This window comes from Engystomops pustulosus, chromosome 6, assembly GCF_040894005.1.
Source record: "Engystomops pustulosus chromosome 6, aEngPut4.maternal, whole genome shotgun sequence".
In the NCBI taxonomy this organism is placed as follows: domain Eukaryota; kingdom Metazoa; phylum Chordata; class Amphibia; order Anura; family Leptodactylidae; genus Engystomops; species Engystomops pustulosus.
Window position 1 is genome coordinate 18,446,127 of NC_092416.1, and position 26,721 is coordinate 18,472,847.

The 26,721-nt window shown below is 43.2% G+C and overlaps 2 protein-coding genes across 2 annotated transcripts in view; both read right to left on the reverse strand.

Moving 5' to 3' along the window:
- The window catches only part of LOC140065867 (uncharacterized), a 181,947-nt gene that overhangs the window by 92,451 nt on the left and 62,775 nt on the right, over positions 1 to 26,721 (reverse strand). The gene's annotated exons all lie outside the window — the stretch shown is intronic.
- The window catches only part of LOC140065215 (uncharacterized), a 34,262-nt gene continuing 31,103 nt past the window's right edge, over positions 23,563 to 26,721 (reverse strand). Inside the window, exons 3-10 of the mRNA XM_072112817.1 lie at positions 25,629 to 25,673; positions 25,327 to 25,422; positions 25,131 to 25,181; positions 24,867 to 24,923; positions 24,589 to 24,627; positions 24,063 to 24,464; positions 23,855 to 23,975; positions 23,563 to 23,758 (exon numbers count right to left, since the gene is read on the reverse strand). Coding sequence (XP_071968918.1) covers positions 24,416 to 24,464; positions 24,589 to 24,627; positions 24,867 to 24,923; positions 25,131 to 25,181; positions 25,327 to 25,422; positions 25,629 to 25,673 — 337 coding nt within the window. The 3' untranslated portion in view covers positions 23,563 to 23,758; positions 23,855 to 23,975; positions 24,063 to 24,415. The remainder of the gene's footprint in view (positions 23,759 to 23,854; positions 23,976 to 24,062; positions 24,465 to 24,588; positions 24,628 to 24,866; positions 24,924 to 25,130; positions 25,182 to 25,326; positions 25,423 to 25,628; positions 25,674 to 26,721) is intronic.

Consider the following 26,721-nt stretch of genomic DNA (forward strand, 5'->3'; position numbering starts at 1 on the left):
CACGTACAAAGGCGAAATGCCCCTGACGATGGTAGTGTAATGCACGTACAAAGGCGAAATGCCCCTGACAATGGTAGTGTAATGCACGTACAAAGGCGAAATGCTCCTGACGATGGTAGTGTAATGCACGTACAAAGGCGAAATGCCCCTGATGATGGTAGTGTAATGCACGTACAAAGGCGAAATACCCCTGACGATGGTAGTATAATGCACGTACAAAGGCGAAATGCCCCTGACGATGGTAGTATAATGCACGTACAAAGGCGAAATGCTCCTGACGATGGTAGTGTAATGCACGTACAAAGTTGGGACTCACAGGGCAATTAAGGAACTGCTTTGACATAAGCTTCAATTATTTCATGCTTTAAACAATATACAAATACATTGTTATAGGTCTTGACAATACATATTTTAGCAGATTCCTCGCATTTCTCAATGGCTTATTGTAATGTAACGTAGCTATCTGCGATATATAAATAACTTCATCACCAGGAGCTTACTAATGTTACACGCCATAACCAGCACAACGGTATACAAAATATAAGAGCATGTTAAGATCTATCATTATGTTGCTAATGTAATTCATATTTCACATATTTCTTTAGTATAATACAATGGGAGTGAATAGTACAATGTAAACATAATTAGCCATCAACCATTTGAGGTTTTTTTTGCACTACCTAGGTAATTCCTTACATAACAAGGTCTTAAAAGTATAAATCCAGAAATTTCAGGACCAGGTCATATTTATATATATTGTATATTTCACTGCATGGTGTGTTTATATATTATATGCTAATATCTGAACGCTGGTGTACGTGACTTGTGGTCATTTTTTATTATGTTTTTTATTATTTGTATTTATTAATGATTTTTATCCACAATAAATCACTTATATATAAGGAGTTACTCAGGACACTAATTTATTTAGGACCAGTGGATTGTAACAAACATACTTCGTAAAACTTAAACCAAAGACCGTTTTATTACCCAAAGGGTGAAAGAGAAATGTTAAGTGCCAAAATAACCTCCCTTTGCAATTTAACAAAGGGATCAGATTTAACATGCAAACTCCATGGGGGTCATTTACGTGTTACGTGGGGACGTGTTACCCGAATATTTCCGATTTGCGCCGATTTCCCCTGTATTGCCCTGGGATTTTGGCGGCCGAGATCGGATTATGGCGCATCGGCGCTGGCATTCACGCGATGGAAATCGGGGGGCGTGGCCGAATGAAAACCCGAAGGATTCGGAAAAACCGCAGTATTTAAAATAAAAATGTGTTGCGGAGCTTGCACTTACCTTCACTAGGAATAGGCCGGTGAACTTGAGTGCGTTCCGATGCTCTTCAGCGCAGCAGCGCCACCTGGTGGACGTCGGAGGAACTGCCTTAATGAATCCCAGCCGGACCTGAATCCACCGCAGAGATCGCGAATGGACCGGGTAAGTAAATCTGCCCCCTTGTCTTAAAGTTGCACCAAAAAATGGCGCACTCTGTCAGAGCAGCATAGGGGTTACCAGATTCATGCAGAACATGCGCAGGCACAAGCAAAATGCATATTTGTGCTGTTTGCACTATTGTTAGTTAATGTGCCCCAATGGCTTTATTTTTGTAGGATGAGTTGTATTTTTAACAGTTTATTTATTCTTTCTGAAGGATAATGGGTAAAAAGACTACAATATATATATATGTTTTATATTACTGCATTGTAAGTATCATGAGCTTTCATTCATTTTCTATGTGTGTATAGGAGATTATGAGAACGTCTTCGGCAGAATGTTTTTAAAAATGATTCTGGGCTAAAAAAAAAATATTGATTTTTATTACTTTTAAGAGGAATTAATGCTCATAACAGTCATGAAAGCAGAGAAAGTTAACCCCTTAATGCTGGAGACCTTTCCGTTTTTGAATTTCTGTTCAGGATGAGGGCTTATTATCTGTAGGGCAATTTTTTCTTTCTTGTGTCAGTCAAGATTCACTGTAGTGTCTTGTCTCATACCCTGGGGCTAGGATAGATGTATGTGTGACTGCAGGCATAGAGCACAATTACATGAATGAGCAAAGGGACACTAGTGCTACACCGATAATTACTGCCATGATTGGACCCGGTACTAAACAGAAGAGCTTCAGGTGTTATTCTTCCCTCTTTTCTTTTCCAAAATCCAGCGGGTTCTGTAAGATTTAGTGGATTAGGTCTATGTTCAGACTTGCATGAGGGATTATTCAATAAAGGTCTTGCTTATCTGTATGTCTTATTCTAGTATCCAACATGAACCCCACACTATGGCTCTGGTACACACCTGGTATATGGGGCAGAACTTATCACAAACCAGGGTCTCTCCATCTGAAAGTTGGTATTTTTAGCCTAGGAAAAACTTTTTAAAGACCTTCCATCCCTAATAATACTAGTCTGTGGATAATGGTTGTGCCTCATTGGTTATTAAAAATGTGGGGCTTCACTTGTGTCCTTAATCGCTCCTTGCCCTCCAACCTTTATAGGATTTTACACCTTAGGAGACCAATCATTATTTCATTTTTTATTGTTTATTTTTAAAGAAACCATGGGGGTCATTTATCTTTATTTTCCTTCCTGTTTTTTTTTTTTTTATCTTTTTGAGACATCTTTTGGCGCATTGCAATTTTTGTGCCTTTTTGGGAACATTTTTGAAATGTCCGACGGACATTTGTTTTTTGTCGGTAAGACACTTTTATCTTCTATTCCAGATGTACTAAATGTCGCAAATGATATTTATGATTTGAAATTGTCTAAAATTTGCGGCATTTTTTGGCGCAAAAAACTCCAGAAAAAACCTTACTTAAGGAAAACTTAGTAAATGGAAAGAAATTACTTGAGACATTTGTGGGACATTTTTGCGACATTGTAACAAAAAAAAAAAATCATTTCACACAAGGAAAAAGTGAGATTTATAAATTACCAAAGAAGCAGATAGAAAAAAGACAAAGCCAACACATACAGAGATAAGATAAATGACCCCCCTTGTTTTTTGCATCGCTAGTTGTATTTTTAATGGTAACTTTTATTTACTTTTATTTTTATGTTGGAAATGGCAAGCAAGAATATTTGTTCTATCAATTTACTGTAAAAATAAATTTTAAATTTTTTTCTGTAAGCCACGGCCACTACTGGTATTCTAAAAATTCGACAGCTTTTGATAGACTTGCATTTTTTTGTTTTACAGATTTTTAAAAAAAAAATCAATGCACCTTTTACCATTAGGCAGTTCAATTTAGAGGATAATTCACTCCAATACATAAAACACTGTGGGGCAGATTTATCAAGTGTCTAAAAGTCAGAATATTTCCAGTTGCCCATGGCAATCAATCACAGACCCCCTTTAAAATATTCATGAGCACTGGTCAAATGGAAAGCTGAGCTGTGATTGGTTGCCATGGGCAAATAGAAATATTCTGACTTTCAGACACTTGATAAATCTGCCCCATTGTGTCAGGGTTCGGGGTCAGTGAACGACCTGGACCACCGCGGACAATGACACAAGCCAACACCTGGAACCGGAATGTGAGTGGCACCCAGTCTTCCCCGCTGCAAATCAGGATGGTCTTGCTGCGGCATGGTGCTACCAGGTAAGGAACAGGCAGATGTTCAAGGCAGGCGGCAGAGGTGCAGAGTCTGGAACGGAGCAGGAGGTCAAGGCTGGCAGCAGAGGTTCAAAGTCAGGTCCAGGATCACAACGGGAGATCATAATAGACACAGGGAACACAGGAGGAAGCTTTTTCTTAGGCAATGAGCACTAAGATCCGGGAGGGGTTGCTGGTCGAAGCCAACCTTTATGGAAAACCCGGAAATGGCCAGCGCCAATCAGCGGTGTGCTGGGCCTTTAAATCTGCGAGTAACGAGGTGTGCGCGACCTTGGTAGCGGGAAACGCGCTCGCTGGCCAACCGGGATGGGGGAAGAAACGCGGAGAGATAAGTATGGAACGAGGGACAGGGTGCCACCACGAGAGGGGCACGGGTGTACCTGAGATTCGATACATGGATCGCAGGGGCACCCCTGACACTGTGATAAACTGTTACAGGCATCCAACCAGGAAATGCCTCCGGCTGAGCAGTGGTGCTGGGTTGAGTAGTGCACATGTAAAGGCAGGACCCCCTGGTTAGTAAAGAAACTTCTGATGTAGCTCTGACATAGGCTTCAGCTATTTCCTTCTTGGAAACAATATAGAAATAAATTGTTAAAGGTCTTGACAACATATTTTGTCTGATTACTATAATTCCTCTGTTGCTTATTACAATGTATACAGCAATATAACCACCTGCATCACCAGGAACTTCCTGGTTGTTACACAAGAGGCACAAAGCAGCATTATCCAAATGAACAGAGAGAGTGACAGCAACGTTCTTACAATAGAGAGGAAGTTTAATCCTTATTGCCAAACGTCTTGACAGACAGACAGTCAGTCACTGGAAGAGACTGCCGGCAACAGATAGACAGTCACTGGAAGAGACTGCCGGCGACAAATAGACAGTCACTGGAAGAGACTGCCGGCGACAGATAGACAGTCACTGGAAGAGACTGTCGGTGACAGATAGACGGTCACTGGAAGAGACTGCCAGAAACAGACAGACAATCACTGGAAGAGACTGCCGGCGACAGATAGACAGTCACTGGAAGAGACTGCCGGCGACAAATAGACAGTCACTGGAAGAGACTGCCAGAAACAGACAGACAATCACTGGAAGAGACTGCCGGCGACAGACAGACAGTCACTGTAAGAGACTGCCGGCGACAGACAGACAGTCACTGGAAGAGACTGCCGGCGACAGAAGGACGGTCACTGGAAGAGACTGCCAGAAACAGACAGACAATCACTGGAAGAGACTGCCGGCGACAGATAGACAGTCACTGGAAGAGACTGCCGGCGACAAATAGACAGTCACTGGAAGAGACTGCCAGAAACAGACAGACAATCACTGGAAGAGACTGCCGGCGACAGACAGACAGTCACTGTAAGAGACTGCCGGCGACAGACAGACAGTCACTGGAAGAGACTGCCGGCGACAGAAGGACGGTCACTGGAAGAGACTGCCGGCGACAGAAGGACGGTCACTGGAAGAGACTGCCGGCGACAGAAGGACGGTCACTGAAAGAGGCTGCTGGAGACAGACAGACAGTCACTGGAAGAGACTGACGGCCACACAGATGGTCAGAGACAGTCTGAGGGAGTCTAAAGATACATATAAAATATTTATGCAGAGAACAAGCCTTCTATAGCTCTGTACTTAGAAAAGTAAAAAAAGTTATGGATGTTTAACCCCTTAAGCCATCATGACGTTGGAGAATGCCATGGTGAGCTTGTGTTTTGTTTGTCAAACATGACTGCAGTAGCTAAAGGAGTCATCCACCTCTCCTCCCGGGGATTGCCCCCCCACCCCCCACGCCAATCATCTCCACGGCAGCCTTGGGGTCCGATGAATGCCTTAAATGACTTGGGTCAGACCCAACACTGCAGGTGTGAGCCTATGCATTTGCATAAGCTGACAGTTCTAATACATTACTATTAGAGATGAGCGAGCACTAAAATGCTCGGGTGCTCGTTATTCGAGACGAACTTTTCCAGATGCTCGAGTGCTCGTCTCGAATAACGAGCCCCATTGAAGTCAATGGGAGGCCCGAGCATTTTTTTAATAAAACTGAACAGTAAAAGAACAGTGCAAAAAAAAAAAATCCAGATGTTTGCAGATGTTTTACTTGTAAGAACACATTGAAATAACACTATTCTTCACTTTCCAGGTGTTCGCGCGTGTCTCCCGCTAAGTTAGGAGATGTGCACGGACATCTGGAATGTGAAGAATAGTGTTCTTTCAATGTGTTCTGCACTTAAATGGTCCTGTATTCACTGTTTTTAATGTTTTAATTCTATTCTTCACATTGCAGGTGTGCGCGCGTGTCTCCCGATAGGTTCGGAGATACGCGCGCACAGCTGCAAAGTGAAGAATAGTGTTATTTAAATGTGTTCTGCCCTTAAATGTTCGTGTTTTCACTGTTTTTAATGTTTTAATTCTATTCTTCACATTGCAGGTGTGCGCGCGTGTCTCCCGATAGGTTCGGAGATACGCGCGCACAGCTGCAAAGTGAAGAATAGAATTAAAACATTAAAAACAGTGAATACAGGAGCATTTAAGTGCAGAACACATTTAAATAACACTATTCTTCACTTTGCAGCTGTGCGCGCGTATCTCCGAACCTATTCGGAGACACGCGCGCACACCTGCAATGTGAAGAATAGAATTAAAACATTAAAAACAGTGAACACAGGAGCATTTAAGTGCAGAACACATAGAAAGAACACTATTCTTCACATTCCAGATGTTCTGAACATCTCCTAACTTAGCGAGAGACACGCGCGAACACCTGGAAAGTGAAGAATAGTGTTATTTCAATGTGTTCTTACAAGTAAAACATCTGCAAACATGTGTAATATTTTTTTTTTACAATAAAAATACTTTTATTCAATTTATTTTATTAATTTACTGCTCGATCTCGAGCCGGCGAGATACTCGTCCGAGTAACGAGCCGGTCCGAGTATACTAATACTCGACCGAGCAGTATACTCGGACGAGTATACTCGCTCATCTCTAATTACTATACATCAGTATGGTAGTGTATTAGTTTGGACAAGTGATCATATGATCCCAGAGGGGTCCCAAAAACATGTAAAAAAATGCAAAATTTTTTTTTTAATAAATATAATATTTAATTCATAATAAAAGTCCCCTAAATGCCCCATTTAGTGTAAAACTCCCTAACACAAAAAAATGGCCATGTTTGAAACAACCTGTACAATAAAATAAAATCGTTACTGAACAGCTCGAAAAATATAATAAAACACACAGCAAAAAAATATGATTTTTGTGCATCAAACCAACCAAAAAAAAAAAGAAAAGTGATCCAAAAGTCACCCTCACCCCTACATGATGCCATAAAAAAGTACAACTTATCCCGCAAAAAATAAGCCCTTAAACAGCTCAATCAACAAAATAATAGACGACAAAGTAGACGACAATGCAAAAGACATATATCCACTCTTTGGAGGGTTTTACTGCTCTACTATATTAGGGGCTCAGCCAATGGGACACAATGGGGCAGATTTACTTACCCGGTCCTGTCGCGATCCAGCGGCACGTTCTCTGTCGAGGATTCGGGTCTACCGGCGGTAGTTCCCCCGATGTCCACCAGGTGTCGCTGCTGCACTGAAGTCCGTCGGTGTTCACTGGAGTTCACATCCATTGCTGGGTGCAGGTAAGTGCGTGTCAAGCGACACTTTTTTAAAAAAAATTCCGTGTTTTTTCCGAATCCGTCAGGTTTTGCGACAGCCACGCCCCCCGATTTCCATCGCGTGAAAGCCGGCGCTGAAGCACCACAATCGGATCACGTGCTCAAAAATCCCGGGGCAATTCAGGGAAAAACGGTGCAATTCAGAAAAATACGGGACACCCGACGAAAATGCTTGAATCTGACCCTTAGTAAATGACCCCCAGTGTCTGATGACTGTTCCAGCAGATTGCACCAGTAGACGCTTCTTCCCTTCCGAGGTGTGCTGTGTGCACCCAAACAGCACTTTGTGATCGCATGTGGGATATTACTGTTTGTAGAGAAACTGGGTAACAAGCTATGGGGCGTGTGTACTTCTTTAACCCCTTTTGAAAAATTTAGGGGCCAACGCAAGGTTTTTTAAAAAAAAATGTTTTTCGCTTACATGAGCCAATGTAAATACTTTCTGTAAAACATCTGTGCTGGTAAAAAGCTCAATATAAACCTTGATACATTTTCTGGACGGTGAAGTTTCCGAAATAGAATCATTTATAGGGGGAGGGGGGTCACTGTTCTCGTACCTCAGGAACTTTTCAAATGTGTAATGTCACCGAAAAACAACATCATCACAATCCGCTATCAAAAACCTCAATGCCTCCTTCCGTTCTACTCTCCGCGCTCCTACTAGCGCCAGTTGTGTGTACTGGAGAGAGCAAAATCTATTAGTGGTAATCAGTTGTTTACACTAGGCAGTGGATACATGTGGCACATTGGGGGGGATGTATTAACGCACTTGCGCCACAATTCTGGTGGTTTTGCGCCAAAAACACTGTATAAAATGTCTTTTATCTTTTACCAATGGCTTTTAGACCATTTTTTTGCCAGCTTTCCAACTTGTCCAGATAAGGGGCGTGGCCTTCTGGGAAAGTAGGCGTGACCTCACAAAAAAGGGTTGTGGCTTATGGAAAATTGTCCATGTGCCCAAAATTCTGGCGCACAGTTTAGACCAACTAAAAGTAGGTCTAACGTAGGAACCGACAGTCTCATCCTGCACCAGAATTCATCATGACCGTGATAAATCTGGCGCAGCAAAAGACAAGTGTTTTCCAGCTAGAAACTAGCGGAACCTGAGACACATTGGGGCAGATTTACTTACCCGGCCCATTCTCAATCCAGCGGCACGTTCTGTGCTGTGGATTCGGGTCTTCCGTCGATTCACTAAGGTAGTTTCTCCGCTGTCCACCAGGTGGCGCTGCTGCTCTGAAGTTCCCCGGAGGCGCGCTTGAATGCCCTGAAATTCACCGGCCTATACCTGGTAAAGGTAAGTGCAAATTTCGCAACACATTTTTTTTTTAAGCTGTTTTTCCGAATCCGTCGGGTTTACGTTCGGCCACGCCCCCGATTTCCGTCGCATGCATGCTGGCGCCGATGCGCCAAAATCCGATCGCGTGCGCCAGAATTCCGGGGCAATACGGGGAAAATTGGCGCAAATCGGAAATATTCAGGTAACACGTCGGGAAAACGTGAATCGGGCCCTTAGTAAATAACCCCCATTGTTACAACCCTGCCCCGATTGTATCAATCTCGGGATATAGCAACAGTAGCCAAACGATTGTTCACTTCTTCATTAACAACACTGACATCTAGTGACTGCACAAGGTCACTGCAGCCACTGTATGTGTGAAATGATTACGATCTGTAAAAATGAATCTCACGTACCACTATAAAACAACAGGAATATAGGTCTTTATAATAAATCAAACCCTTCTGGTAACAACTGAATCAATTCCTCACAAATATTGGGTTTTTAAATCTTTATTTACACAGAAAAAACTATTTTATTAACGATACATTAAAAGTTCTGTTTTATCAAGTACTTGGAAATGGGATGATTCCTATTTGCCTTTGGCAATATTATGTAAAATTTGTTAACCCTTCCAGTACTTCTGTCTCTAAATTCTGGAGGGAAAGTAGTTTTTGGCACCAATTACTCCAGAAGTCTGGCCAATAAATGTGGGACAAAATGTACATTGTGGGGGACATTTACTTCCCCGGTCACTGGAGTTCTCATACAGTGCATTGTCCGTGTATAATGCCCTGTGCCGCGATTCACTAAGATCGTGCGCCCGATATCCTGCATGTGTCGCCCCCCGTTCAGGTCCACCGGAGTTCACCATTTTTTTGGTGGTGCATGTGTTTGGCTTTGCGACGCAATTTGAATTTTAAATCCTGCGCTCAGTTCGAATCAGTCGGATCAGACGGTACGCCCCCTAAGCTGCGTCGCATAGAAGCCAGGGCAACTGTGACAAAAATCGATTATGTGCTGAAAAATCCCAGCGCAGACACCTGTGAAATACCTGTCCAAGCCATGCAATCCCCAAAAACGGTGCACAGTCCAACAAAAGTGCAGTGCGACCCTTAGTAAATGAGCCCCATTGTGGAGGAAATACTGGAGCTCATTCCTGCTGGGAACAATGGATTCCTCATATAAACTGTATATGGGGGCTGTATAGGATTATAGGTGGGGTTACAATAGGTATATCGAGGCAGGATTTTTATTAAGCTCTTCAGAGACTGTATATATTTAACTGTGGGGAGGGGGGGGGGGCTGTATATGGAGTATATAAAACACCTGGGGGTATGTACAAATCATTTAGAGGGGGCTGTGTATACAAATAAAAGGGGGTCTGTATATGTAAATGAAAGAGGCTGTATATACATATATCTATCATAGGGGGCTGTGTATAAATTAGTGCAGGATGTGTAAGTGAGTGGTGGTCTCGTTCTCATCTACTCTAGGCCTTTGTGTTTCAGGGCCTGCAGGGGGAGACACTGGATGTGATGCAGATGTAACTTGTGGGGGGTCCATAGAGCAATTATGATCCTTGGCAAAGGTCTCCAAATTTGGTGTAAAGGACTGAAATACTTCATTTGTTATTTTAGTGTTTTTGACTTTATTTTATATTATTAGTAGTATTAATATCACTTAATGGAGATCAGGATGACGCATCTGTCCTGGGTCCTGGTCCTTGCAGTCTCTCTATAGAAACGAGGCTGTTCCTGTTGAGGATCGTGGGGCGAGGTTTGAGAAGTTCTTCTACTGCACAGTTTCTAGATGGCGGCAGCAGAAGAGGAACTGGAAGAACCTGCAGGAGACAAGAGCAGGAGACATTTTGACTTGATGTGGAGACCTCTACCATCAGCTTTACATGTGGGAAAGGAGAGACATTATATGGAGGAGCCTTACCAGGGACTACAGTCCTATCTCGGTGAGGAGAGCAGAGTCTGGAGGGCTGTTACAGAGGGCAGGGCAGGGGACATGTCCTCCTCCTGTATCCGTAGGGGAATGGCTACACCTGGAGCAGAACCTGCAAGAGACATTGAGAAATTGAGATCTTTACGATGCTGGGAGCCTTCCACGTGAGAAAGGAGAGGATCATATGGAGAAGCCTTACCATGGATCCCGGTCATGTCCAGCTGGATGTCTACAGACAGAGGGCCAGCGGTGGCAGAGTGGAGCAGAACATCTCTTTTCTTCCGGATCAATTCTAACCTAACAGATGTGAGATAAATACTATCCCAGACTGACCCAAAGAAGATGAAGAATTTTGGAGCAAGATACCCAAGATAGAAGTCACCGCTGGATCAGTAGGCTTCATAATCATTTATGGATAAAAGTTTTCAAGTCCAGTCACTGTGTTTTGACCCAGTCTAACTTCTTCAATTTGAAGAACATCTGATTGCTGGTGAATGGAGAGAGAAGATATTGTTCATCTCTTTTTGAAGAAAGACTCTTCTCATGGTTCTTCTACTCTATGGTGTCTATGCTGCTGCACCACAGGAGGAACCTGAGGAACCTGCAAGAGACAAGACCATGAGACATTGTGACTGATGAGACCTGATGTGGACACCCTCTAGCGTCATATGAATATCACCTCATAATATAAGAAGTAAAATAATTTTAGATAGTTGTGTATTTACCTTGAAGGTCTTCTCTCTCCGCTGCTGCTGCTGCTGATTCTGCGGCAGAAAGATAAGATTTAATTATCAATATGTCACTGCATAGGGAAATATTGGGGAGACCCTGGATATAGAACATATACACCCCTCCCCTACTGCCCAAGAAGAGAATGGATACACAATGGGGCTTTTTTATATATACATTTGCAAGACTCTTTAAGAGAAGTGATGCACATTCATATATAGAGAGCGCCCCCTACAGACCACTAGAGATAGATAGAAAATGAAATATCACTTACCTCTTCTTGCTGCTGTGTCTCTGCAGACACTTTGGTCTCCACCACCTGCGTCTTGGCCTAAAGGAAACAAAAAGTAGATAAATCATCTCCATATCATGAGCGAAGACATGACCCAGGATCAGTCTAGGAGGTTCTATACATCGTTGTGTTGTGGGTCATGTTCTGTGGATACTGAGAAGGGCAGAGCTCAACAAAGAAAGGTATGTGACCCCCTATGTGCTCTCCAACAATATATATTCAGTCCTATTTCTTTTATATACTTACTGTAGAGACTCCTCGCTCGGCCCGACCTCCATCACCTCCTGTCCTAAAGGTCTATAACAGAAAATACAGAGAATATTGTAGGACAATTAGTACGAAGTAAATATACAGTATATAGACTATATATAATCAGTTTATAATATCTGAGCTCTGTTCTCACCCTCTTGGACTCTCTTCAACTACCTCTGCAACCACTTACCCCTCCTCTTCCGGTGCTTCCTCCTCCTCTTCATGTGCTTCCTCCTCCTCTTCCGGTGCTTCCTCCTCCTCTTCCTGTGGTTCCTCCTCCTCCTTGCTATATGATATAAAACATAAATGATTTCACTATTTACCACTAATAGGGAGCAGATTATATGGAGATTGGGTAAGAAATGTAATTATACAGGTTTTATATTCTTCCGTATAACAGAATGGGATGAACCACAATAATCCACTGTGTGATGTTCACTAAAAAAATACTATTTATAAGGTGTAACAACATTTGTGAGATCGTAAACTTACATGGTATCAAGTACAAACGGTGTAAATCTCATCACTGTTCTTATCCTAAAATAGAAAACACAGCGCTGGTTACTGGAACTGCCCCGTACATGTCCCCCATTTACCTCTTGTATCCCCTTTTACACCTCATGTCCCCCCTATACCCTACATCTCCTTTATGACTGGTTCCCAAAATAGAAATTTACAAATTATAATAGATATCTATAATATGTATTATCTATAAAGTACCAACAGAATTAACCCCTTCATATAAGTTCAGAATCTTATACAGAACAGTAGTGTCATGTAATTACCGTACTGGCTGGTCAGACATGGCCACGCGCCTCCGCCACCTGTTGGGGAACATGATATGATACATGATATATACAGGAGATTCTCCGTCATAGACATAATACAATGTGACGTCACTATATATTCCCATCGGAACAACCAATCAGATCATGTACAAGCCCTGATGCGCCTCTATGTCCTGTGTTACACTGGGATACATATAGGTGTCTCATGTATGACGGTGACGCTGGGGAATATGATGGTCGGGAGATTATACGCTGCATATTATAGATTGGCCTTTCCGCTACACAATGATGGAGATTTATTAAGACTAGAGGAAACTGAAGGTGCAGCTGTTACCCAGAGCCAATAAAGACAACTCAAACAAGCAAATTGTGATGTGGTCTGTTATCTAGAGAACTGCTGCAACTGTATGTCCTGTTATGTACTAGGTAAATAATGAAATAAGTCATTTATGTCAAAAATATAAATTATTGCTCTGGTTTACTTACATAGCCATCTCCTCCTCTTCCTCCTTGCTGTTAATTTCCTCCTCCGTCTCTGCCTCTTCCTCCTCCCTGATGTACATCACCTTCACCTCTCTGTCCTCTACCTCCTCCTCTTCATTACTCTCTTCCGGCCTGATGTAAATCACCTCCACTTCTGTCTCTTCCACCTCCGTCTCCTCCTCATCATCTCCGATGTTACCCTCCTCTTCATCACTCTCTCCCGGCCTGATGTAAATCGCCTCCACTTCTGTCTCTTCCACCTCCGTCTCCTCCTCATCATCTCCGATGTTACCCTCCTCTTCATCACTCTCCTCCGGCCTGATGTAAATCGCCTCCACTGCTGTCTCTTCCACCTCCTCCTCTCCGATGTTATTATCCTCCTCCATCACCAACTCCTCCACCGCTGCCTCCTCGTAGTTATCCATTCTGTAGGCAACAAAAAGATAATTAGTGCCCAGAACATCCTCTACGATCTCTACAGATGGAGACATAATAGACATCATCAACTTGTATCCAATATCTCAACCTAAGATGTGAAGACTTTATGGTTCCCTCTATTTTTGGCTTGATTTTTCATCATCATCTTTAGTCCTCTCTGACTATCCCTTCTACTATACCTGATCTATAAGACCCTGATATCTAACAACCATAGCGGACCACTACAGCACCCAATGGTTCAGTGAAAGGTTCATGAACCTAGAAAAGGTACCAATGGGGACCCAAAATACAATTTACTATAAAACTGCATTCAATACCCTTCCCTCTATTGTCCACAGTTATCAGTAATATAGAGGGGCTCTAGAGCAAAACTCAGGGGGGTGGGGTTGCCACATCTAGTTCTTACTATGCATCTTACAGCCACCACAAGTGGGCGCTCACTACATACAGACTTATACACCTATTATTATATACAGAGGGACCTGTATACAGTGAGCTCCCCCTAGTGGTGGCTGCAGGAAGACATTGTACATTTACAAGAAAGATGAACTTACCGCAATCTCACTCTATATCTCACCGACACCAACTCTACAACAGAGGAAAAAGAAAGAAGTGGCCATTACTAAAGAGGAGGAGACATGATAGAAGAAAATGAAGGACAAAACAGGAGCTGAGGACACAGTGAACTTACCTCCAACACCTACAACAAACCCTCAGAGGATTCTTAGTTCCGCAGCTCCTTATATAGCCGTGTGATGTCATATTGTAGGAGGGAGGAGCCAGCAGCACAACATTCCATGACATCATAAGCAGCAGAAGCTTTTCTATAATGATAAGGCAGCCAATCAAAAAGCAGGATGATGTGAGGGGAGGAGCCAACAGCACATTCTATTATCAATAAACTTTATTTATAATGTTTTGATTCACACATAATATTATTGAAATAACGTCCCAGGCTTTTTTTTTACTATTGGTAATGATGTATAATAATGTATATTTGTATAACGGGAGGATTGTTATATGGTTTATGTTATTCCTTCCTTTTTCTTATAATAAGTATAAAATTAACAGAAAACCTAAAAACCAGGAGAATAAACTGATGATAAGAGAAAGACATGGAAACAAAGATCAGGTTATTGTATCAGATACACAGAAATGTAATGGACATTTACTATGAGTAATTATCACTGACGTCTCCTCCATCATTACCTAAAGCGACAGCACAAAGCGGGAGGAGAAATGCCGACCTCAGCTCTTTTTACTTCTTTTTCTCTTTCCATTTCATAAGAAAAGACACAGACATCTCTCCTCACTTCCAGTAACATCTTCACTATGAATTATTGTCTAGTCTATCATCTTCAGGCTTCATATATATGTATGTTTCCTATTCTAGACTTTTAGGACAGGAGGTGATGGGGGCCTGGACCAGCGAGGAGTCTCTCCAGTAAGTTTTAAGAACTAGAATTTACATTGCCAGACTCCACTTGGGGGGGGGGGGGGTTCACATACTTTTCTGCTATGAGCTCTGCTCCTCTCAGTATCCAAAGAACAAGACCCAGAACAATCACCAATACTATAAAAGTATAGAACCTTCTACACAGATCGTGGGACAGGTCCTTCAACAATCGCATTGAGATAACTTGTGGTTTTTTTAGGCCAAGACACAGGTGATGGAGGCCCAAGTGTCTGAGGAGAAGAGTCAGGTAACAGTTTACCAGATGCGGTCTCTAGGGGGCGCTTAGGGGGCACTTAATGTAGGAGAGTTTAACGTCCTTTTTATATTATGTAAATGTACCTGAAAAGAGCTCCCCCTTGTGGTGGCAGACATTGGGGGACATGTGTTTTTATTTTTGCTAGTTAATTGTCTCATTTTGTGACTTTTGTCATTGTTGCGACTTTTCACTGCGACTTTTGCTGTCATTTTCCAAGTAAACCTTCGTTTGCACCTTGTGCCTTATGTTTCTTTATTTCCAGATGTTCTGTGCAACGTTTCAATTTTCTATCACTTTTTTTGCTTATTTTTGTGACTTTTTAGGCACAAAATCTGCACCTGGTACAGGGCAGGTACAAAGGAAAGATTCTTTCCATGGGCCCTGTTTTAATATGTCAATTGGAATTATTTTACAGGCTTTAAATGTTTACAATTTAGCAGATGAACCTGTTTTTCTAAAATTCATACATTTTTGCATTTACATTTTTTAAATAATATATTGGTTACTTATAAAGGTGAGGTCACACGTTGCATTTTGATTGCGTTTTGAAACCCATTAAAACAGCTACAGCTGAGGAGAGGTTATTTGCATAAATACATTGTTGTTAACATTTATGTTTACAAAGCAGCACGTAAACGTGATATTATCGCATTAATTAACACTGCATTAAAATTGCATTTGCAATGCGCTTGGAAAAGCAAATGCTAACAGTAATGTCATTAGGCAAATCACCCCTCCTCCACTGTTACAATAGGTTTCAAAATGCCATCACAATGCAACTTGTGACCGCAGCCTCATATGACGTCAACTCCCTGGGGTATGACTGCAGGGCTAAAAAATGTAGGACACTCCTTAAAATCCAAAATGTAAATAAGTATCCTCTACTGTATATAACCCCTCACATGGCTTGTATCCTCTCCTGTATATAACCCCTCACATGGCTTGTATCCTCTCCTGTATATAACCCCCTCACATAGCTTGTGTCTTCTCCTGTATATAACCCCTCATATGGCTTGTGTCCTCTCCTGTATATAACCCCTCATATGGCTTGTATCCTCTCCTGTATACAACCCCTCACATGGCTTGTATCCTCTCCTGTATATAACCCCCTCACATGGCTTGTATCCTCTCCTGTATATAACCCTCTCACATGGCTTGTATCCTCTCCTGTATATAACCCCTCACATGACTTGTGTCCTCTCCTGTATATAACCCCCTCACATGGCTTGTATCCTCTCCTGTGTATAACCCCCTTCACATGGCTTGTATCCTATCCTGTATATAACCCCCTTACATGGCTTGTGACCTCTGCTGTATATAACCCCTCACATGGATTGTGTCCTCTCCTGTATAAAGCCCCTCACATGGCTTGTGTTCTCTCCTGTATATAACCCCTCACATGGCTTGTGTCCTCTCCTGTATATAACCCCCTCACATGGCTTGTATCCTCTCCTGTATATAACCCCTCACAAGGCTTGTATCCTCTCCTGTATATTACCCCTCACATGGCTTGTGTCCTCTCCTGTATATAACCTCTCAAATGGCTTGTGTCCCCTCCTGTATATAACCCCTCACATGGCTTGTGTCCTCTCCTGTATATAACCCCCTGAAATGGCTTGTATCCTCTCCTGTATATAACCCCTCACATGGCTTGTATCCTCTCCTGTATATAACCCCTCACAAGGCTTGTATCCTCTCCTGTATATTACCCCTCACATGGCTTGTGTCCTCTCCTGTATATAACCTCTCAAATGGCTTGTGTCCCCTCCTGTATATAACCCCTCACATGGCTTGTGTCCTCTCCTGTATATAACCCCCTCAAATGGCTTGTTTCCTCTCCTGTATATAACCCCTCACATGGCTTGTATCCTCTCCTGTATATAACCCCTCACAAGGCTTGTATCCTCTCCTATATATTACCCCTCACATGGCTTGTGTCCTCTCCTGTATATAACCTCTCACATGGCTTGTGTCCCCTCCTGTATATAACCCCTCACATGGCTTGTGTCCTCTCCTGTATATAACCCCCTCAAATGGCTTGTATCCTCTCCTGTATATAACCCCTCACATGGCTTGTATCCTCTCCTGTATATAACCCCTCACATGGCTTGTATCCTCTCCTGTATATAACCCCTCACATGGCTTGAATCCTCTCCTGTATATTACCCCTCACATGGCTTGTGTCCTCTCCTGTATATAACCACTCACATGGCTTGTATCCTCTCCTGTATATAACCCCTCACATGGCTTGTATCCTCTCCTGTATATTACCCCTCACATGGCTTGTGTCCTCTCCTGTATATAACCACTCACATGGCTTGTGTCCTCTCCTGTATATAACCCCCTCAAATGGCTTGTATCCTCTCCTGTATATAACCCCTCACATGGCTTGTATCCTCTCCTGTATATAACCCCCTTACATGGCTTGTGACCTCTCCTGTATATAACCCCCTTACATGGCTTGTGACCTCTCCTGTATATAACACCTCACATGGCTTGTGTCCTCTCCTGTATATAACCCCCTCAGATGGCTTGTATCCTCTCCTGTATATAACCCCTCACATGGCTTGTGTCCTCTCCTGTATATTACCCGTCACATAGCTTGTGTCCTCTCCTGTATATTACCCCTCACATGGCTTGTGTCCTCTCCTGTATATATCCCCCTCACATGGCTTGTATCCTCTCCTGTGTATAACCCCCTTCACATGGCTTGTGTCCTCTCCTGTATATAACCCCCTCACATGGCTTCTATCCTATCCTGTATATAACCCCCTTACATGGCTTGTGACCTCTCCTGTATATAACCCCTCACATGGATTGTGTCCTCTACTGTATAAAGCCCCTCACATGGCTTGTGTTATCTCCTGTATATAACCCCTCACATGGCTTGTGTCCTCTCCTGTATATAACCCCCTCACATGGCTTGTATCCTCTCCTGTATATAACCCCTCACAAGGCTTGTATCCTCTCCTGTATATTACCCCTCACATGGCTTGTGTACTCTCCTGTATATAACCTCTCAAATGGCTTGTGTTTCCTCCTGTATATAACCCCTCACATGGCTTGTGTACTCTCCTGTATATAACCCCCTCAAATGGCTTGTATCCTCTCCTGTATATAACCCCTCACATGGCTTGTATCCTCTCCTGTATATAACCCCTCACAAGGCTTGTATCCTCTCCTATATATTACCCCTCACATGGCTTGTGTCCTCTCCTGTATATAACCTCTCACATGGCTTGTGTCCCCTCCTGTATATAACCCCTCACATGGCTTGTGTCCTCTCCTGTATATAACCCCCTCAAATGGCTTGTATCCTCTCCTGTATATAACCCCTCACATGGCTTGTATCCTCTCCTGTATATAACCCCTCACATGGCTTGTATCCTCTCCTGTATATAACCCCTCACATGGCTTGTATCCTCTCCTGTATATTACCCCTCACATGGCTTGTGTCCTCTCCTGTATATAACCACTCACATGGCTTGTATCCTCTCCTGTATATAACCCCTCACATGGCTTGTATCCTCTCCTGTATATTACCCCTCACATGGCTTGTGTCCTCTCCTGTATATAACCACTCACATGGCTTGTGTCCTCTCCTGTATATAACCCCCTCAAATGGCTTGTATCCTCTCCTGTATATAACCCCTCACATGGCTTGTATCCTCTCCTGTATATAACCCCCTTACATGGCTTGTGACCTCTCCTGTATATAACCCCCTTACATGGCTTGTGACCTCTCCTGTATATAACACCTCACATGGCTTGTGTCCTCTCCTGTATATAACCCCCTCAGATGGCTTGTATCCTCTCCTGTATATAACCCCTCACATGGCTTGTGTCCTCTCCTGTATATTACCCGTCACATAGCTTGTGTCCTCTCCTGTATATTACCCCTCACATGGCTTGTGTCCTCTCCTGTATATATCCCCCTCACATGGCTTGTATCCTCTCCTGTATATAACCCCTCACATGGCTTGTGTTCTCTCCTGTATATAACCCCCTCACATGGCTTGTATCCTCTCCTGTATATAACCCCTCACATGGCTTGTATCCTCTCCTGTATATAACCCCCTTACATGGCTTGTGACCTCTCCTGTACATAACCCCCTCACACGGCTTGTACACTATCCTGTATATAACCCCCTCACATGGCTTGTATCTTCTCCTGTATATAACCCCCTCACATGGCTTGTGTCCTCTCCTGTATATAACCTCCTCACATGGCTTGTATCCTCTTCTGTATATAACCCCTCACGTGGCTTTTATCCTCTCCTATATATAACCCCCTCACATGGCTTGTGTCCTCTCCTGTATATAACCCCTCACATGGCTTGTATCCTCTTCTGTATATAACCCCTCAGGTGGCTTTTATCCTCTCCTATATATAACCCCCTCACATGGCTTGTATCCTCTCCTGTATATAACCCCCTCACATGGCTTGTATCCTCTCCTGTATCTAACCCTCTCACATGGCTTGTGTCCTCTCCGGTATATAACCCTCTCACATGGCTTTTATCCTCTCCTATATATAACCCCCTCATATGGCTTGTATCCTCTCCTGTATCTAACCCTCTCACATGAACTGTATCCTCTCCTGTATATAACCCCCTCACATGAACTGTATCCTCTCCTGTCTATAACCCTCTCACATGGCTTGTGTCCTCTCCTGTATATAACCCTCTCACATGGCTTGTGTCCTCTCCTGTATCTAACCCTCTCACATGGCTTGTATCCTCTCCTGTATATAACCCCTCACATGGCTTGTATCCTCTCCTGTATCTAACCCTCTCACATGGCTTGTATCCTCTCCTGTATATAACCCCTCACATGGCTTGTGTCCTCTCCTGTATATAACCCCCTCACATGGCTTGTAACCTCTCCTGTATATAACCATCTCACATGGCTTGTGTCCTCTCCTGTATATAACCCCTCACATGGCTTGTGTCCTCTCCTGTATATAACCCCCTCACATGGCTTGTGTCCTCTCCTGTATATAACCCCTCACATGGCTTGTAACCTCTCCTGTATATAACCCCTCACAGTTGAGCTGACAGTTCTAATACATTACTATACATCAGTATGGTAGTGTATTAGTTTGGACAAGTGAACATATGATCACTTGTTCAAGTCCCAGAGGGGTCCCAAAAACATGTAAAAAAAATGCAAAGATTTTTTTTTAATAAATATAATATTTAATTCATAATAAAAGTCCCCTAAATGCCCCATTTAGTGTAAAACTCCCAAACACAAAAAAAAAATGAAAATCAGCACAGAAACAATGCAAAAGACATATATCCACTCTTTGGAGGGTTTTACTGCTCTACTATATTAGGGGCTCAGCCAATGGGACACAATGGGGCAGATTTACTTACCCGGTCCTGTCGCGATCCAGCGGCGCGTTCTCTGTCGAGGATTCGGGTCTAGCGGCGATTCACTAAGGTAGTTCCCCCCATGTCCACCAGGTGTCGCTGCTCCACTGAAGTCCGTCGGTGTTCACTGGAGTTCACATCCGTTGCTGGGTGCAGGTAGGCGCGTGTCAAGCGACACATTTTTTTTTTTTAAATTCCGTGGTTTTTCCGACAGCCTCGCCCCCTGATTTCCGTCACTGAAAGCCGGCCCTGATGCCCCCACAATCGGATCAAAAAATCCTGGGACAATTCAGGGAAAAACTGCGCATATCAGAAAAGTATGGGACACCCGACGAAAATGCTTGAATCTGACCCTTAGTAAATGACCCCCAGTGTCTGATGACTGTTCCAGCAGATTGCACCAGTAGACGCTTCTTCCCTTCCGAGGTGTGCTGTGTGCACCCAAACAGCACTTTGTGATCGCATGTGGGATATTACTGTTTGTAGAGAAACTGGGTAACAAGCTATGGGGCGTGTTTACTTATTTAGCCCCTTTCAAAAAATTTAGGGGCCAATGCAAGGTTTTTTTTTATTTTTATGATTTTCCCAATGTAAATACTTTCTTTAAACCATCTGTGGTGGTAAAAAGCTCAATATAAACCTTGATACATTTTGTGGACGGTGAAGTTTCCGAAATAGAATCATTTATAGGGGGAGGGGGGTCACTGTTCTCGTAGCTCAGGAACTTTTCAAATGTGTAATGTCACCGAAAAACAACGTCATCATAATCCGCCCTCAAAAACCTCAATGCCTCCTGCCGTTCTACTCTCCGCGCTCCTACTAGCGCCAGTTGTGTGTACTGGAATCAGTTGTTTACACTAGGCAGTGGATACATGTGGCACATTGGGGGGGGGGGGATGCATTAACGCACTTGCGGCACAATTCTGGTGGTTTTGCGCCAAAAACACTTTTACACCATTTTTTGCCAGCTTTCCAACTTGTCCAGATAAGGGGCATGGCCTTCTGGGGAAGTGGGCGTGACCTCACAAGAAAGGGTTGTGGCTTATGGAAAATTGTCCATGTGCCCAAAATTCTGGCGCACAGTAGGAACCAACAGTCTTTTCCTGCACCAGAATTCATCATGACCATGACAACGACTGGTGTTTTCCAGCTAGAAACTATTGGAACCTGAGACACAGTGGGGCAGATTTACTTACCCGGCCCATTCGCGATCCAGCGGCGCGTTCTCTGCGCTGGATTCGGGTCCGACCGGGATTTATTAAGGTAGTTCCTCCGCCATCCACCAGATGGAATACACCGAGCCTGAGTGAAGGTAAGTGCAATTTTCGCGACACATTTTTTTTTCAAAATGTGGCGGTTTTTCCCAATCTGTCGGGTTTTCATTCTGCCACGCCCCCTGATTTCCGTCGCGTGCATGCCGGCGCCGAGGCGCCACAATCCGATCGCGTGCGCCAAAATTTGCGTGCGCCAATTCAAGGGAAATCGGGGCAAATCGGAAATATTTGGGTAACACGTCGGGAAAACACGAATCGGGCCCTTAGTAAATGACCCCCATTGTTACAACCCACCCATTGTATCAATCTCGGGATATGGCAACAGTAGCCAAACAATTGTTCACTTCTTCATTAACAACACTGACATCTAGTGACTGCACAAGGTCACTGCAGCCACTGTATGTGTGAAATGATTACGAGCTGTAAAAATTAAACTTACCACTAGAAAACAACAGGAATAGACACTAATATAGGTCTTTATAATAAATCAAACCCAACTGAATCAATTCCACACAAACATTGGGTTTTTAAATCTTTATTTACACAGAAAAAAATTATTTTATTAACGATACATTAAAAGTTCTGTTTTATCAAGTACTTGGAAATGGGATGATTCCTATTTGCCTTTGGCAATATTCTGTAAAATGTGTTAACCCTTCCAGTACTTCTGTCTCTAAATTTTGGTAGGAAAGTAGTTTTTGGCACCACTTACTCCAGAAGTCTGGCCAATAAATGTGGGGCAAAATGTACATTGTGGGGGACATTTACTTACCCGGTCACTGGAGTTCTCATACAGTGCATTGTCCGTGTATAATGCCCCGTGCCGCGATTCACTAAGATCGTGCGCCCAATATCCTGCAGGTGTCCCTGCTCAGGTCCCCGGAGTTCACCATTTTTTTGGTGGTGCATGTGTTTGGCTTTGCGACGCAATTTGAATTTTAAATCCTGCGCTCAGTTCGAATCAGTCGGATCAGACGGTACGCCCCCTAAGCTGCGTCACATAGAAGCCAGCGCAACTGTGACAAAAATCAATTATGTGCTGCAAAATCCCTGCGCAGACACCTGTGAAATACCTGTCCAAGCCATGCAATCCCCAAAAACGGTGCACAGTCCAACAAAAGTGCAGTGTGACCCTTAGTAAATGAGCCCCATTGTGGAGGAAATACTGGGGCTCATTCCTGCTGGGAACAATGGATTCCTCATATAAACTGTATATGGGGGCTGTATAGGATTATAGGTGGTGGGGTTACAATAGGTATATCGAGGCAGGATTTTTATTAAGCTCTTCAGAGACTGTATATATTTAACTGTGGGGAGGGGGGGGGCTGTATATGGAGTATATAAAAAACCTGGGGGTGTGTACAAATCATGTGTAGAGGGGGGCTGTGTATACAAATACAAGGGGGTCTGTATATGTGAATGAAAGAGGCTGTATATATATATATCTATCATAGGGGGCTGTGTATAAATTAGTGCAGGATGTGTAAGTGAGTGGTGGTCTCGTTCTCATCTACTCTAGGCCTTTGTGTTTCAGGGCCTGCAGGGGGAGACACTGGATGTGATGCAGATGTAACTTGTGGGGGGTGCGTAGAGCATTCATAATCTTTGGCAAAGGTCTCCAAATTTGGTGTAAAGGACTGAAAAACTTCATTTGTTATTTTAGTGTTTTTGACTTTATTTAATATTATTAGTAGTATTAATATCACTTAATGTAGATCAGGATGACGCATCTGTCCTGGGTCCTGGTCCTTGCAGTCTCTCTATAGAAATGAGGCTGTTCCTGTGGAGGATCGTGGGGCGAGGCTTGAGAAGTTCTTCTACTGCACAGTTTCTAGATGGCGGCAGCAGAAGAGGAACTGGAAGAACCTGCAGGAGACAAGAGCAGGAGACATTTTGATGTGGAGACCTCTACCATCAGCTTTACATGTGGGAAAGGAGCAGCATTATATGGAGGAGCCTTACCAGGGACTACAGTCCTATCTCGGTGAGGAGAGCAGAATCTGGAGGGCTGTTACAGAGGGCAGGGCAGGGGACATGTCCTCCTCCTGTATCCGTAGGGGAATGGCTACACCTGGAGCACAACCTGCAAGAGACATTGAGAAATTGAGATCTTTACGATGCTGGGAGCCTTCCACATGAGAAAGGAGAGGATCCTATGGAGAAGCCTTACCATGGATCCCGGTCATGTCCAGCTGGATGTCTACAGACAGAGGGCCAGCGGTGGCAGAGTGGAGCAGAACATTTCTTTTCTTCCGGATCAATTCTTGCTTAACAGATGTGAGATAAATACTATCCCAGACTGACCCAAAGAAGATGAAGAATTTTGGAGCAAGATACCCAAGATAGAAGTCACCGCTGGATCAGTAGGCTTCATAATCATTTAGGGATAAAAGTTTTCAAGTCCAGTCACTGTGTTTTGACCCAGTCTAACTTCTTCAATTTGAAGAACATCTGATTGCTGGTGAATCGAGAGAGAAGATATTGTTCATCTCTTTTTGAAGAAAGACTCTTCTCATGGTTCTTCTACTCTATGGTGTCTATGCTGCTGCACCACAGGAGGAACCTGAGGAACCTGCAAGAGACAAGACCATGAGACATTGTGACTGTTGAGACCTGATGTGGACACCCTCTAGCGTCATATGAATATCACCTCATAATATAAGAAGTAAAATAATTTTAGATAGTTGTGTATTTACCTTGAAGGTCTTCTCTCTCCGCTGCTGCTGCTGCTGATTCTGCGGCAGAAAGATAAGATTTAATTATCAATATGTCACTGCATAGGGAAATATTGGGGAGACCCTGGATATAGAACATATACACCCCTCCCCTACTGCCCAAGAAGAGAATGGATACACAATGGGGCTTTTTTATATATACATTTGCAAGACTCTTTAAGAGAAGTGATGCACATTCATATATAGAGAGCGCCCCCTACAGACCACTAGAGATAGATAGAAAATGAAATATCACTTACCTCTTCTTGCTGCTGTGTCTCTGCAGACACTTTGGTCTCCACCACCTGCGTCTTGGCCTAAAGGAAACAAAAAGTAGATAAATCATCTCCATATCATGAGCGAAGACATGACCCAGGATCAGTCTAGGAGGTTCTATACATCGTTGTGTTGTGGGTCATGTTCTGTGGATACTGAGAAGGGCAGAGCTCAACAAAGAAAGGTATGTGACCCCCTATGTGCTCTCCAACAATATATATTCAGTCCTATTTCTTTTATATACTTACTGTAGAGACTCCTCGCTCGGCCCGACCTCCATCACCTCCTGTCCTAAAGGTCTATAACAGAAAATACAGAGAATATTGTAGGACAATTAGTACGAAGTAAATATACAGTATATAGACTATATATAATCAGTTTATAATATCTGAGCTCTGTTCTCACCCTCTTGGACTCTCTTCAACTACCTCTGCAACCACTTACCCCTCCTCTTCCGGTGCTTCCTCCTCCTCTTCATGTGCTTCCTCCTCCTCTTCCGGTGCTTCCTCCTCCTCTTCCTGTGGTTCCTCCTCCTCCTTGCTATATGATATAAAACATAAATGATTTCACTATTTACCACTAATAGGGAGCAGATTATATGGAGATTGGGTAAGAAATGTAATTATACAGGTTTTATATTCTTCCGTATAACAGAATGGGATGAACCACAATAATCCACTGTGTGATGTTCACTAAAAAAATACTATTTATAAGATGTAACAACATTTGTGAGATCGTAAACTTACATGGTATCAAGTACAAACGGTGTAAATCTCATCACTGTTCTTATCCTAAAATAGAAAACACAGCGCTGGTTACTGGAACTGCCCCGTACATGTCCCCCATTTACCCCTTGTATCCCCTTTTACACCTCATGTCCCCCCTATACCCTACATCTCCTTTATGACTGGTTCCCAAAATAGAAATTTACAAATTATAATAGATATCTATAATATGTATTATCTATAAAGTACCAACAGAATTAACCCCTTCATATAAGTTCAGAATCTTATACAGAACAGTAGTGTCATGTAATTACCGTACTGGCTGGTCAGACATGGCCACGCGCCTCCGCCACCTGTTGGGGAACATGATATGATACATGATATATACAGGAGATTCTCAGTCATAGACATAATACAATGTGACGTCACTATATATTCCCATCGGAACAACCAATCAGATCATGTACAAGCCCTGATGCGCCTCTATGTCCTGTGTTACACTGGGATACATATAGGTGTCTCATGTATGACGGTGACGCTGGGGAATATGATGGTCGGGAGATTATACGCTGCATATTATAGATTGGCCTTTCCGCTACACAATGATGGAGATTTATTAAGACTAGAGGAAACTGAAGGTGCAGCTGTTACCCAGAGCCAATAAAGACAACTCAAACAAGCAAATTGTGATGTGGTCTGTTATCTAGAGAACTGCTGCAACTGTATGTCCTGTTATGTACTAGGTAAATAATGAAATAAGTCATTTATGTCAAAAATATAAATTATTGCTCTGATTTACTTACATAGCCATCTCCTCCTCTTCCTCCTTGCTGTTAATTTCCTCCTCCGTCTCTGCCTCTTCCTCCTCCCTGATGTACATCACCTTCACCTCTCTGTCCTCTACCTCCTCCTCTTCATTACTCTCTTCCGGCCTGATGTAAATCACCTCCACTTCTGTCTCTTCCACCTCCGTCTCCTCCTCATCATCTCCGATGTTACCCTCCTCTTCATCACTCTCTCCCGGCCTGATGTAAATCGCCTCCACTTCTGTCTCTTCCACCTCCGTCTCCTCCTCATCATCTCCGATGTTACCCTCCTCTTCATCACTCTCCTC